Source organism: Crotalus tigris, unplaced genomic scaffold (genome assembly GCF_016545835.1).
Source record: "Crotalus tigris isolate CLP2741 ecotype Arizona unplaced genomic scaffold, ASM1654583v1 scf7180000017940.1788314, whole genome shotgun sequence".
Lineage (NCBI taxonomy): Eukaryota > Metazoa > Chordata > Lepidosauria > Squamata > Viperidae > Crotalus > Crotalus tigris.
In genome coordinates, this window is record NW_024096732.1 from 980,455 (window position 1) to 995,516 (window position 15,062).

Below are 15,062 nucleotides of genomic sequence, written 5' to 3' on the forward strand. Positions count from 1 at the left end.
ACGACAAGCAAGTTTGTAAAACGGAGCAAAGCTCACTTAAGAAATGTCTCATTTAGTTGTGATCCGAGGCTGAGGACTATTTGCATTTCCCTAACCCCTTGGGGGGGGGGCTCAAGTCCTGATTTCTGCCTAGCCTGGAAAAAACCTTTTGCTCAAAAGTCACAGACATCCTGCTTTTTTGGAATAAGTCAGCCGAAGCGAATAGCAGCTCTAACTTTTTATTAATCAAAGATAGCAGTAACAAGAGTTTCAGGCATTTCCTTTACATTTGAGCTTTTGGCCCACTTCAAAGTCTGCAGTTAAAGGAACTTAAAAGAAAAAAGCAGAACCTTTGCAGAATACGAACAGCTGCAAGGAAAGATGGGGGGCACCCCCAGAGGCCCCCGCGCAGAAAAATGGGCCTCGCTTACTTGCTGCTTCCTCCTGGCGAGGTCTCCCGGATCCGTGGTCCCAGCGGGCAGACGTGTTCCTGACTCGGACCAGGGATACATGCCAAGCACCGGAGAACGCAAAAAAAAAAAAAAACCCATTCAAACGGGGGGAAACCATGCAGAAGCTTTAAACTGAGCACACAGGAAAAACATCTATAACTTAGGAAGGACAAAATGTTTTACACGGGGAGTGGACTCCCCCTGCTGCTAAACAGCTTAAGGTCCAATCCATTTCTAGGATTCATGATTTTGGCTCCTGCTGTGGAACTATTATCTGGAAGTATTTTTAAAACAACGGGCTTGTGAAAACCACCACATCCTTTGCCAAAGATCACACCAAGCAAGAGTCTTCCTTCTACCAAACATCTCTGCCCGATAGTTTTGGCAATGTCCCACAGTCCAGGGAAGCTTCAGAAATCCTGCATTTCTGTTCCCAGCCCAGAACGGATCTCCAGAAAGAGCAGAATTATCTAAACCCCGCGCGGCTCTCTTACGAAGAAACTCGGAGGGGATAAAATGAAGCCCACTGGGAGAACGAGACAACAGACCGGCAAGCAAAGAAACATTTGGAAGTCATTCAAAATAAATGCACTGACGGAAGGAAGGGCTCTGCGACCCGACATCAGCCTCAAAGCGCACAGAGGGAGGCCAGCCAAGCGCTGAGCCACACAGCCCCGGGCCGCGGGGTGGCGGTTGAATCTGCTCCATGCTCTGTGCTAGGTTTACACTGGCTCTACATATGGCTTCGACTTCGGGAGAAACACCCTAAAGATTGAGCTGTGGGGCATGAAGGGATACGACAAGTCCGGGCTCCTCAATCTCAGGCAGATGTGTTTGCGTGTGTGTGTGTGTGTTTCCACACAAGAAGGCAGTACAAGAGGTGGAATTGGTGCACAGGCAGGCAATCAAAGCTTAGCCGTTACGGAAACTTCAGCCGAGTTGCAGATTTCGTTAAATTCTTAGGATCTTTCTGTCTATCAAAAAGACTGACCAGGCAGGGTCGTCTCTGCCTCCAAAGCTAAAGTTTTCTTCTCCAACTGGCTCAAAGTCTGGGAATGGAATTGGATGGCGGGGGGGGGGGGGCTTGGCCAGCAACCAGGAAAAAAGCTCCTTTCTCTCTGCACATCACCCCCCTGGAATGTCTAAAAGCGATTGAAGACTCCGAAAAAGACAGGACGAGGGAAATAGGGTGAGAAAAGGGAAGGAAGGAAGGAGAGATAGGAAGATGGGGAGGGAGCGGAAAAGGAGGGAGGAGGAGAAGGAAAGGAAGGAACTCTAAGTGGCTAGTCCTTATGACCCCACTTTGCCATCCCCAACAGGGGCCGGGGGTGTCTTCCCAGCAGCTCCCAACAATTCTCAAAGCCAACCAGGATGAATGGAAGGGAGTCACTGAAGCCCTGGAGAATGGAAGGGATTCACCCTCCACTCCTTTGGGGGCCTTAATCCACACATCCCAAGAACCCAAAATAATAACAACAATAATAATAATAATAAATAGTGAGCGCGAGTGATCTCAGAATGAATCGGTTTCAGCCTTTACAAAAAAAGAAAAGAAAAGAGAGACGAGGGTTTTGCTTGAAGAGTGGTCCTTGCCAGGCGGTGTGTTTAACTCAGCAGCTCTAAGTAGGTGACGGGGACTTTGCCTTTTTTGTTCCCCCTCTCTCCAATCAGCCAGTCAGGGTCCATCCCTGGGAGACTGTACACAGTGATCATCTGAAAGAGAAGAGACGGAAGGAGGTCAGGGGTTGCCCTAACCAAACATCCAGAGGGTTAAGTTAGCTAGCCATAGCCGAGCAGGGCTGCCCAGGCACCAGGCGTTCTACCCACGCCTGGCACGAGAGGACGGGGGTGCCAACCTCATCCGAGAGGAGGGAGAGCTCGCTGCTGTCCGCTGCTTCGTAGTCATACAGCACCCGGGCTCTCCGGGTCCCGCTGGTGGGGGGCTTCACCTCGCTGGGGTTCAGCACTTCAGCCCCTGGAGCTGAATTGGGTGCCCTGGCGATCGTGGGCACCACCGGGAGGGTGGGCACGGCGGGCCCTGTGGCAGCGACCATGCCTGTTGGGGAAGCAGCGTTGGGCGGGGGCGATGTGGACTCTGCATTGCCCACGAAGGTCCCCGGCAGCCTGGAGGAGAGAAGAACAGGAAGGGAAGTTGCTGGCCAGCCTTTCCACCTTTCGGCTCCAGTAGTTCAACTCGCTTAACTCAGTTGCAGCCACCGTGTGTGAGTGGGGGACTCGTGTGACAAAGAGATAATTTGTTTACTCAGTACATAAACTTGGCTGTTTTCTGAGGATGCACAGACTCCTCTGCTAAGCCAAGCCACGGGATTCACACCGCCAGCTTAAAACTAGCCAGGTTTAGCAACTGAGTTGTGTGAACTGTGCCACTAAGGCTAGCAATGACTGAATAACAGAGTTAGGAGGGATTTCGGAGGTCTTCTAGTCCAGCTCCCTTCTCAAGCAGGAGACTCTGCCCCATTCTGGACAGATGGCTGTCCAGGCTCTTCTTGAAAACCTCCAGTGTTGGAGCATTCACAAGTGGACAAACACAGGAATCATAGGAAGGTTATAACCCTGAAATTGTTTTCATTAAAAATAAACCACTGGAAAAAAAAATCAGATTGTTTTACTTACATTTCTCCTCTGGAGCTGAAAGCCAGGGAGGGACAGAACAGAAGACAACAAATAAAAAAAAAATCCATCCAAATTTCTGAACTTCAATATGAACAGAACAGAGGACACAGAATAATAGGGTTGAGCCTCTTGTGATGGAGCACCCACAATTTCCAGAGAAAAACCGCTCCACTCATTAATTGTTTTCTCACTGTCTGAAAACTGTCGAGGACCACCAACCGTTCTGAAGACCCTCCAAAACTTTTTAAGTTTAGCCAAATTTTTCAAGTGCTGACTCAGGAGGGGACAGGAACCTCTAAAGAGGGCAACCTCTGGCCCTTAGCATCCCACTCATGGCACCACCACCCCAAATATCCTCCCTTTAATATACCCTGAGCGGCACCAAAAACACCCAAACCATTTAGCTACCTGTTCAGCTGCTTCTGGAGGTCCAGCATGTATTGGTAGCACTGCGCAAAATACGTGGTCTGAGCTTCTGCAAACTCGTGGAGACATCGGAGGTGGTTGACCTGGAGAGGGGAAAGGAAAGCCAGCTCATTGTCCAAGGAAGGTTAGGGCTCTGAAATTTAACAGCCGATTCCAAGCATCAGGTCCTCAATATTTTTACAAGATGGCACTACAAAGATCGAAAGCCGCTTTTTCCAGGGCCGTTGTGACTTTGGACAGTCACCAAATGAACTAAGTTGAGGACTACGTGTATTACTGGAGGCCTCCTAGGACAGTCCCTAGGGCGAGACGGGGGGCAGATAAATGTAACCATCAAATCAAAAACTCACATGCGTGCTGCTGATGCCTTCCAAGAGAAGTCGGGTGACTTCGGCCTGTCGGTCAAACTCCGTCTGGGCCAGTCGCAGTTCGTGCTCCGCCTGCAAAAACCAAACCATGAAGCATCCTTCGAATGAGGGCACCGTGGCTACTGTGACTATTCCAAATATTCTAAATATATCCACCCCCCACCCACGCTACACTGATCAGACCTTTCAGCCCATTTTCTGCATTTTATTGACCAAACACCGTTTTGTTTTATTTTTTAACTGCCGTGGATTTTTATTTTTGGCTGCTGACATTTTTGGATTTAAAAAAAGAAAAGAGAGGAATACCAGAATATTGGTAGTACTTACTTTTTCCACCTCGTCATTCCAAAGCTGTGGGGAACCACAGGACAAACGGAAAAGCAGGTCAACATTAGAAGACACCAAACTGCCAACATTCGACACAACAAAGTCGCTTTGGGGGTAGCCACAATAGGGGTGACCGTGGGAATGCAGCCAGCCCGTCCCCCAGCCAGAGTGGCAGACGGCAGCAGCCCCGTCCCCAGATGGTGAGACCATTCCATTTCCCCCTCCCCAGGTATTGGGATGAAGATAGACCGGGGGTCCTCAAACACGGCCACTTTAAAACTTGTGGACTTCAACTCCCAGAATTCCCAAGCCAGCCGTGCAATCCTGGGAGTTGAAGTCCACAAGTCTTAATTTGTCCAGGCCTGGAGACCCCTGGCCTAGACAGACCTCCTGTCCTGTCCTATGAGCTATGAGAAACTCTTCGTTCTTCACGATGGGCCATCTAGGGTCCTGCAAGGCCATCTGCTCACTTGGGTGGGATCTGGCACAAAAGCTCACCGCAAAAGGCAACACGCCATGCACCGCGCAACCAGGCCGAAGCAAAGCAGCATTTCCAAAGAAGTGGGTGCCTTTCTTTCTCACAGCAAAAACGTTCCCCCAGGGTGGGCCAGGCCCCAATTGCAGATTTTGGATGGAGAGACACGGAAAACCAACGGTGTGAACCAGGGAACTCCAAACGTGGCAACTTTAAGACTTGTGGACTTCGGCTCCCAGAATTCTCCAGCCAGCCCTGTCCATTCACAAGGACACTTATGACAACGGTTCTGGAAAATGATGGGAGAAGTCGACTCCGCTTGGAATCAAAGCTTTAAGTTGGGCGGGTCAATAAGGAGGGATCACTGTGTGACGGTGACTGATTTTATGACTTTGTTTTTTACAGGGATCGCTAAATAAATCACCATGCCGGGGCCCTTAACCAATTCCATTGTCCGCAAAGGGCGTTTTTTTTTTTTGCTGGAAAAGAATCATGGTCAAGCACGGTCAGGTGACCGTGGGAAGCCACTGATGCAGCCCAGGACTGTGTTGGCTTTTTGGGCAGCTGCAGCACCCGGCTGGCTCCTAGCGGAGTGACCTGGCCTGGATGTCAGGGCCAAACAAGAGAAACCATGGTTTCAAAAGGCTCTACACTCCCGGTCTTTTTTCTGGATCGGAAGAAAGCAGCACTGACTGTCTTCCTTTTCTCTCCAAAGTTCCACCCACGTCCAACGTTTTGCCTCCTCCTTTTTTGGCCAAATTAGCAAAGCCGGCACTGCCTCCCCAAAGTTGCCAATTTGGAGCAGAAACACCGCTGTGGAAAAGAAAGCCCCCCCCCTTCCCCAGGGTGATGATTTAGGGGAGCAGCCAGCATGCCACCCCAGCAGGGCTGTGGAAAAGAAAGCAATTCCTCTGCAAAGCAAATGCCGGGATGCCGGGGGCCCCTTTGCGTCGCCCCCCAATCTCCCTGAATCTGGATTGAACCTGGTTCCTTCCCAGTGGGAGCGTCAGCAAGGCAGAAAACGGACATGGGGAAGGGGTTGTTGTTGGTTTTTTTGGGAAGTTCCGACATTTTAACGTGAGGCAGCACAGCCGCAAACCCAGATGAACGGACGAATGTCTGAATGGGTGGATAATGCTGGCAAACCCCTTAACTGCTTTGGGAAGGAACCCCACTGTGGTGGTCGGGTGAAAGCCAATTACTCTAAAGTGACAATTGTTTTTTTCCCTCTCTTTGAATGTCTCCCATTAATGGGGGAGGGGGGAAGCAGGAAAGGGATGGTGAGGCAGGAGGGAGACAGGGAGGAGTTATGGGGTCAAGTAAGGGGGTCATCCAGCTGTCCACCTCTGGGCTAAAGACGGTCTACCTACAGGTCTATGGATATTCTCCATCATCCAGGTCACGCTTGCTCCAAAAGTGCTTTTTCAAAAACTGGACTTTCTTGGTTTTTCCTTGAAGACGTTTCGCTCCTCATCCAAGAAGCTTCTCCAGTTCTGACTGAACTGTACTGGAGTCAGAACTGAACCACAATCAGAACTGAAGAAGCTTCTTGGACGAGAAGCGAAACGTCTTCAAGGAAAAACCATTTTGCCTTTTGAAAAAGCAACTGTGGAACTTCACCACCCCGGTGTTGGTGTTTCATGCAGGAGAACCTCTAGCTTGCTTCTCTCCTTGATTCGTTCCCCTCCGTTGCTTCTTGCAGGTGCTTTGGAGAGTGGCTGGACCCTCCCTCCTTCGTGGCAGCCCCCCAAATATTGGAACACTGCTATCATGTCGCCCCTGGTCCTTTGAGGATCGCTTGGCTCACGTTAAAATGCTGGAGGCAGCCGGTGCTCGATCCAGATTGGCAAGGAAGGGGGGGGGCGGGGGAGAAGGGATGTCCAAGGAGAGATGGGGGGGCGAGAATGGGGACGGGTCTTACCGCGGCTGCACTGGCGGAGAGAATGTAATTACGAGGTCTAGTCTCTTGAAAGTCGGGCACCGCCTATGGAGGGGGAATACAAATTCACACACAGCATGCGTCGGGAAAAGGGGGGGCTGGGAACTGGTGAGGAAGGGGCCCCCTCTGGGTCCCCCAGGCCCAAGGGGGACGGTTGGGAGGGTCTCCTGAAATCCAAGGGTCCTCCCAATTCTCTTCCGCCTGTCCTCGGGGCTCGGCGCGTTTCAAGGAAGGTCCCCACGTTCTCCAGCCAGCCTGGTTTAAGACGGATGGACTTCAACTCCCAGAATCCCCCAGCTAGCATGCTGGCTGGGACATTCTGGAAGCTGAAGTCTCCCCCCCCCCCACAGTCTCAAAGGAGCTGAGACTGAGATGCTCTTTTGTTCCGAACAGCAGAACAAGAATGGCTGATTAAACTCCCGGAAGCTGCCCGATCCTCTTTGGAGGGCAGAAAATGAAATTACGGGTATTGCGGGCCAGAGAAAGCAGGCAGGAGCAGCCACACCGCAGAAATTCACATCACCCAGCCGGTGCCTTTTCCTCTTCCCGCTCTCAGCCTTGCTTGCTCACACAGACATAGGGCATTCCGAAAACATGAGGACTAGAAACTTAGGGGGAAAAAACAAAATAAAATAAAAGGCAGTGCCGAATTCCACACCAGCCATGCAGGTTTCATGCTTTTGAAATCCCTCTAGGCCAGCCTATGATGGTGGAGGTGGAGGAGGAGGAGGAGGGGGGGGCCACCTAAGGGTGTAAAAGGAGCACTGATTTTCTTGCTAGATGGACATAATTAGCCAGTGGAGTCTTAGCATTTTCTGAAGAGATTTCTGTAACGGCTCTGGCTTCAGAATGACTTTATTTATTAATTTATTGGACATTTATGCAGCCCATCTCACTAATACAGCCATTCTGGGCAGCTTACAGTTGAACAAAAGTTTAAAAGCGCACTAGAGTAAATAAATAAAGTGGGTGAGGTTGGGGGTGCGGAATAGATAAAACTGAGGATCTAACTCATTGCATGAAATGGAGCACTTAGGAAATGAAACCTCCATCTTCCAAGGCAGTGTATCCCACAGGGTTGTTGTTGTGAGAAACGTAGGAGGAGAAAGGAGTATTGTGTATGTTTGCCAACTTGAGTTATTTATAAAAACAATAACGGCAGGATATAAAACAAAATAAATACAATAAATTCAGCTAGATGTCCATGGTAGTCCTTCGAAGGCCTAAACCACCATTCTTAGCTAAAGGTCTCCATCTCCCTCTTGGCTTGCCTCCCCATGCACGCTATTCTCACACCCCTTCCCCCCAAAAAAACAGGGCTGTGTGTAACCTGGTTCCTTTAAAAAAGAAAAAAAAAGCCAACAGTTACCACCTCTTCTTATGGAAGGCAGCTCAAAAAAAAGAGATCAGCCCAGAAAATTGAGATGCCGTTTCCTCCTTTTCAACCATTTTCAACCATTTCTTCGCACCTCTTAAGGACTAGAAACTTAACAAAAAGAACAAAGCCAAACTTTAGCGTTTTGCCAGCACGGTGTACACACAGTCCTGTTTCCTGCAATCCTGCCTTTGAAACCCAGCTCCGTGTTTGAGGAAGGGGCTGAATGCCCCCGTTGCAGGGAAGACCCTCCCCATCCACACCCCATTCTCTCCATGCACCCAAAAGGCCAATCCAAAAGGAGCAGTCCATCCAAAAATAACGATAATGATGACGACGATAATAATAATAATGCCACAGCACTACTAGCACAAGTAATACTCACAGTTCCCTCACACTGAGCAAAATTACAGACGAAAACAAAATAATAAAACAAAAAGGACAAAACAAAAGCAGAGGTTAGTGGAGAGCAGGACACAGGGAGGACAAAATATTCAGAAGAGCAAAAAGGGAAACAAAGCAAGGCAGGCAGGAACAAAACCTCTGGCGTCCAACAAAGTTTGTTAAATCGCTTCCGGCTGATTTAAATCACCCTCCTAATCGGATGCTGGTTAAGCTCCTGGGACGACTAAGAGTTTGATGAGGACTAGGATGTTAGCTTCTGAGAAAGAAAGCTGAATTGAGGAACTGGGTGGAAACTCTGCAAAAAGTTGGCTATTTTTTGCACAGGATTTTGCAGTTCCTGCTGGGGTGAGTAAAGCCCTGGGTTTTTGCAAACGAAAAACTCAAGAGATTTGGGGTCAGCTCTCTCTCCCCCCTCTCTCTGTTGCAGCAGGGAAACCATTTCTTCTTTTTGGGGGGGCGTGGGGCTGTGTGGGGGCAGAAGGCATGGCAAACATATTAAGCCTTCCCCTTCCTCATCAGAGACAGGCACAACACAGCCCATCTGGTGGGCGAGAAAGAGATGGGAGGCCGGGATCTCGCGTGCCGCATGCTGACGGATATACGCTCGGGGGGGGGCAGGCAGGCCGGTGGGGAGGGGGGGGAGAAGGAAGAAAATTACCGCGGCTTTCGCTTCCGCAGCCTTTGCTTTCTTCAGCCGAGCTTTGCAAGCGTCCAGGTCCAGCCGACGGTTTTGCAGGATCCGTCGCTCTTTCTGGAAAAACGGGAGAAAGTCCCGGGTTGGACTAGATGACCTCCAGGGTCCCTCCCAACTCTGTTGCTCTGTATTCTGATTCCCCAAACTGGTGCTTTTGCGGTTTTGAATTAGGACATGCAAGGAAGTCAACTCAGAACCCCAGTGGGGACCGCAATTTCCACTGCGAAGCGAGTCACGTCTAATTTTACACGGTTGTTTAATTGTGGTTGTTAAGCTAATCCCCGAAGTTGTTAAGTCAGTCACGTGGCCATTAAGGGAATCCAGCTTTCCCCATTGACTCTGCTTGTTGGAAGCCAGCTGGGAAGGTGGCCAGTGGAGGTCACGTGACCCTGAAACTCTGCAACTGTCCTAATTGCATGCCGGTTGCCAAGCCCCCGAAGGAGCCCCTTCCATCCAAACGGGCCCTTTTCTCCCATCCTTCCTGCCCTCCGTTTGTACGCACCGAAATGGTTCTCCAGTCTCCCTCCAGGAAGTTGCGCAGAGGAGTCAGGAAATTGATGGAGGCCACGTGAATGAAGTCCCGCTCAGCTCCTCCAAGGCGCCGTTCGGTTTCCCCAACTTTGATGAGAGTTTTGCCTAGCGAGAGAAGGCACTGTTGGCATTTCCTGGTGGTCTCCCATCCAAGCTGGACTGAATTTCAACTTGAGAAGTCTCTTAAGCTGCAGGAAGCTGCCGAGCCTCTGTTTTTGAACCCCGGTAATGCAACTCTTCCCCTTCCAAAGGTGGGACTGCTGGATTCGAAAGAACCCCCGAGGCCACGGATTCGAACCCCCCACTCGAGGCAGGAATCCCATGGAAAAGCAGCGTCAGTGTGGACATATCCAGCCACAGGAAAGCAGTTTTCTTTCCTTGCTTTCTGGCTGATAGAAAGTTCTTTCCTAACACTAAATCAGATTCTTGGCAGGGAGTCAAAGCTGCCTGCAACCTTCTCCTTTATTGGCCCTCTTGAGCTCATCCAGCCCAACCCCTCGCTCAAACAGTGCAAAGCTGAACATCTCCGGCAGACGGCCGAGTGCATGAGAAAGGGAACCATGACAACCAGAGGAGGGATAGATCACCGCCTGCTTTGCCTCTGCCAAAATATCGGTCTGGCCTCCTCGGGCCAGGACTCACCATATGGAGAGGTGGCACCGAAGTCGCTGGCCGCTTCCATCATGTACTGGGCCAGAAGTTCCACATTGGTCACCCGGGACGGGACCTTCCGGTCCAGCTTCTCGTACAGGAACTCCTCCACTCGGGCACCTGCAACAAAGCGGACAGACATGGTTGTGTTACACACTGGGCAGCTCTTCCTTGGAGAAGGAAAGACACCGTTGCCGCTCTGAGAACGGTCCCGTTTTGTTGCTTAAGTCGCCCGAAAAAATTAAAGTGTACTTTCGCTTCCTTTCTTCCAAAAAACAATCGGTGAAGGCTATATAAATCTGTTAAATAAGTCAATATATAAAATGTTCGACAGTAGACGTTATTTGTTAATTATATTTTTTATTATATACCATGATGACGTATGCTATGCATGTGCCCACAGGTCTTAAAACGCCCAATTTAAACTGTTTATTGCCCTTGGGCAACTGTCCAGCGATGTTTGGGCTGCGACTCCCAGAATCCCCCAGACACTTAGGCAGGGGGATTCTGGGTGCTGCCATTCCATGCCCTTCAGAAGAGCACCAAACTGAAAATATTCTAAAATGGGTGTCTGTGAATAATTTTGAGAACTGCAGAAGGAGCAGAACAATAGGAAAAATGGTTATTTATCTCTGTGGATTCTGATTGATCAACAGTGTTGGACGGGACCCTGGAGGTCTTCTAGTCCAACTCCCTGCACAAGTAGGAGAGTCCAGTCTCTTCTTGAAAGCCTCCAGTGAGGGTGCACGGCCCACTTTCTTTCAGTGAGCAAAAATCCCCATTTCGTAGGAGGAAATGATGGAATTAATTTCTGCTTACTGGGGTTCGGCTGAAGCAGGACTTCCGTCTGTCGTAAAATCTTCTCGGTCCAATTTTTGGTGGTGTCTGCTCGAGCGAGGAGGTTTTCAAAGTGGGCATCTAACTCGGTCTTCTCCGCCTGGCCGAGTTTCTCCTCCGTGAACTGCAGGAAGAGAAGGAAAAGCAGGCATGAAACAGCCTGGATGGTTCCCACAGCCAAATACTACCCTTAAACGCAAATCCAGTGGCTAAACACCACTTGCAACAAGGATGCTGATGCTTATTGTTATTTTCCTGGAAAGGATACACAAAAACAACTTGAAGCTTTCCTGGGAACGGGGCCAGCCGGCCCCACGCAAGAGAGCTAATTGGTGACTCAGCACCCAGACAGCCTCACCAGCTTTCAGCTTGCAAAGAAACCTGGCTGATGAATTACCAGCCGGTCCGGTTTCCTCCGCTGTTGGGGCTCAGTCAAGTGGAAAGAGGCAGCTGCAGTGTGTTAGCTTACCCATCGTCCCAAACCCCAAGGTTAGGAATTCTGCAGGAGAATTTCTCCCATCCTGGGGAAGATTCAGTCTTCAGGGGTCAAAACTGCGGTTCTGCAAAAGCTACTCGCTGTGACAGCCCCAAACCAAAAGTACAGGTAGTACTCGAATTACGGCTAGGATGCTGCCTGAATTTTGATCACGTGACTGTGGGGATGCTGAAACGGTTGTGTGAAAAACCACCATCAGTCACTGTTTTTCACCATCGTCGTAACTTCTAACGCTCGCTAAATGAAGGAACACCTGTATCTCGAGCATCTCTAAATGCAGGCCAGGCTGCCTGCCCTGCTTGGAAGTTAACTGAATTTAAAAAGTACCGAGGACTGCAAAGAGCCCGAATGGATGATAGCTAGAAAGCTTTTTTTTTTTGTTGTTCTTCGCTGGTTTGCTTAGAAAATAAAAATGCCAAGTGGGCTCAGGGGATGCAGGCCTCCTCTCGGAAACCTCTTTTACTTAGCAGGTGAGAAGACCATGGTAACTGGAGGTGATAGAATTTTTTAACTGGCCCAGGGGACCCAGCCCAGCCCAGTTGGAAGGATCCAGGGCAAAATGCCCATTGCAGATTGCAAAATATAGCTCCCCCCCCTTTTGCAAAAAAGCAACTCCAGGACTCAAACTGTGCAAAGGGTTATTTCCAGAACACAGTCAATGCAGCGGCTATCAAAGGAGAACAATGCTAACTCCCAAAGGGGCTGTTTGATTTCAGCCAAGCTTTGCACCGTATTGCACTAGCTGCGAAACAAACAGGGGAACAGTGTTTTCTGTCTCCACCCCAACTGTCCCCCCTCTTTCATCCTCTTTCCAAAGATCACCCCTCCCCTTTTTTTAAATACAAAAAGAAAGCTGTTAAAAAGGACCGAATGACTCTATACGATGGAAAAGTTCCTTTTTCCAAGGATATGTTTGTGCGCACAAAGACAACAATATATACTACAATATATTGTTATGAAATAATTTATACAAAATTGAAAACATGCATTGCAATTCGTGCTAAATGTTAGCCTAATGTTGCAAACATATTGCCTATATTGCCATATTGCCATATTGCAATATATATTAATCGTATTGCATGTGTTTTATTTGTATCCCATCTCTATTCTTTATAAATAACTCAAGGCAGCAAACGTACCTAATACTCTTTCATCCTATTTTCCCCACAACAATCCTGTGAGGTGAGCTAGGCTGAGAGTCTGTCTAATATGTGTGTGTGTATACGTAACTATGTATGTATATGTATTTCAAATACATACATAGTAACCTATCTAAAATTGCAAATATGCTTTGCAATAAATATATGTATTAAATAGCTGTATAACATTGCAAATATATATTACGGTGTGAATATATTTTAAATAAAATATATTGCATATATATTGCAGTATAATAAAAATACATAGTCCGGCAAATATACATTGCAATAAACAAAATCCTGCAATTTCATCAACACTTATCACCCCTCAAGCTGCCTGAAGTTGTGACATCTTGAAAAACAAGAGAAATGATCTGCAATAAATAATTTGGATGGCAAAGCTGTAAACCATCTGTCTGGAGGCACCTTTAGTCCATTTTTTAAAAAACAAGATACAACGGGGAAGCAGACCGTGGGATGGTTTAATGGCCGAACAGAGCAAGTCCAGAAGGAAAAGGCAAAACCTGTTTTGCTTTCAGAAAGTCAACAGGAATCAGGTTGGCTCCCAGCTTGGATTTGGAGTTTATACAAGTTATTCATCCGCCTTCAATTCACTCCTTCCTCATTAACAAGTCAGAAAAAGAGGCTGGGACAAAAAATTCCTACCCAATATCTATAAAATTTTTATCTTCTTCCGAACACCAGCCATATTTCATTCTACTTCTTTATATGTTATGTCTTCTGCAACAGAGCTCAACCTTTGAAAAACGTCCATTTGTCTAGCAAGCACCTCCAGTGAACAGAAATAAAAGTCCCATCAGTTGGAGGATCAGATGCAACCTAGAGGGACATTTGCGGAACAAATTCTCTTTGACGACCTTACCAAAGGATCTGGGTGTGATATTCCAGGAAATCTTTACTGCCTTTTTTCCCCTCCAAATTTAAACTGCAAGGTCAATATGACAGGTACCATATGTTTGAGGTGTGTTCAGACCAGGGTTTGGTTCCTCTGACTGCAGCCTTTGGGAAAGTAGCATTTACAAACCCCCAAATTAAAAAAGTGAAAGGGACGCAGGGCCCAGCAAGATTGCACAGTCACCCGCTGGAGTCTTTAGGAAATAGTCAGTTGCAAAATGCCACGGGGCCGGATAATGGCTTAAGACTTTGTGGGCGAAAGCAGCCAGCTGGTTTAGTGGACCCCCATCCACATCAGCCAGCTGGAACAAACAAAAACACGAGCATCACTCTCTGTCTTCATTCGGGTAAGCAGAGATGTACAGAGGAGGCTCCAAGGCGAGTTTTGCAGGACGACCACCCCCCCCAATCCTGGTTCAGCCTGCCCTGTTTGGGTGCTCCTTTGGGAGCTGACCTGTAGCGTCCGAGCAGAAATGGGAAGCTTGCCCTTTAAATCTAAGCAGGCCTCGTTCACACAACCAGGAAGCACGCAATTGATCCAGCCAACCAACTGCAACCCGACCCACCCATCCGTGCATCCGTCCTCACTGGCCGAACCAGGCATGTTGCATTAAGTCAGATCCCGGGTTTGGAGGGGGGGGGGGGAGAATGATAAACACGACCTATTTCTTTTTCTGCCTGGCATTCCCTTCCCACGCTTCTCTGGCACGCGGGCGAAACAAGGCAGCCTGCCCTCCTCCTCCTCTTCCTCCTGCACCCTGACACTCCTTGCAGGCGTGCATTATGGTCCTTAGTGTCATTATTAGAGCCCGAGCTGCCCCCCCCCCGCGGCGCGCAAAGAAATTTCCTCCCCCTCCAGCTTCAGACAACGGCCTGATTCAGACGATCAGGCGGGGAAAGACGCGGCTCCCCCGCTTGCAGAGCCCCCGCACCCCGATCTGGCCGCCTGCCCGCCCCACCTGCACCGCTCGGGTGAAGAAGACGCCCGCGTCCGATGCCAGCTTCTTCATGTTGAAATCCATGGCGTGGGAAAGCGGCGAGGGCGACGGCCGGCTGCCTGGCTGGCTCTCCCCGCAGCAGAGCGAGCCGGCGGGGCTGGGCTAGCGCTGCGGGCAGACGAGAAGGCGGAGAGCAACGCCAGCGAACGGCCGCCAGCCTCGAGCGCCGCGAACGCCCCTCCCCGCCCAGCCAGCCAAGCAGCCCCTTAAAGGCACCCGGCCCGGCCGGAGCTCTCCAGCGCCGCGCGTAAAAGCGCCGCGTTTTTACGCACCGGTTGCCATTGCAGTCTCCGCCGGGCACCCTCGGGGAAAGCACTCCATCCCCGGAGTAGCATAGAACGTAATAAAATAACAGAGTTTGGAAGAGATCTCAGAGGTCATCTAGTCCAACCTCCTGCTCGACCAGGAGACCGTTTCAGAT

At 49.5% G+C, this 15,062-nt stretch overlaps 1 protein-coding gene across 10 annotated transcripts; it reads right to left on the reverse strand.

The window, feature by feature from the left end:
* Positions 1-204: 204 nt before the first annotated feature.
* Positions 205-14,830, reverse strand: SH3GLB2 (SH3 domain containing GRB2 like, endophilin B2). Of its 10 annotated transcripts, XM_039345093.1 has the most exons (13): positions 14,603-14,829; positions 11,076-11,217; positions 10,248-10,376; positions 9,577-9,710; positions 9,039-9,131; positions 8,361-8,372; positions 6,583-6,645; positions 4,187-4,210; positions 3,842-3,931; positions 3,474-3,574; positions 3,066-3,080; positions 2,288-2,555; positions 205-2,144 (listed from the first exon to the last, which is right to left on the reverse strand). In XM_039345093.1, the coding sequence occupies exons 1-13, from the start codon at positions 14,663-14,665 to the stop codon at positions 2,037-2,039; spliced, it is 1,242 nt and encodes a 413-aa protein (XP_039201027.1). In that variant the 5' UTR covers positions 14,666-14,829; the 3' UTR covers positions 205-2,036. The 10 variants fall into 10 exon arrangements, with proteins under 10 accessions (XP_039201027.1, XP_039201030.1, XP_039201034.1 ...); XM_039345096.1 differs by lacking the exon at positions 4,187-4,210 and having other exon boundaries at positions 14,603-14,830; XM_039345100.1 differs by lacking the exon at positions 6,583-6,645.
* Between the last annotated feature and the right edge of the window lie 232 nt (positions 14,831-15,062).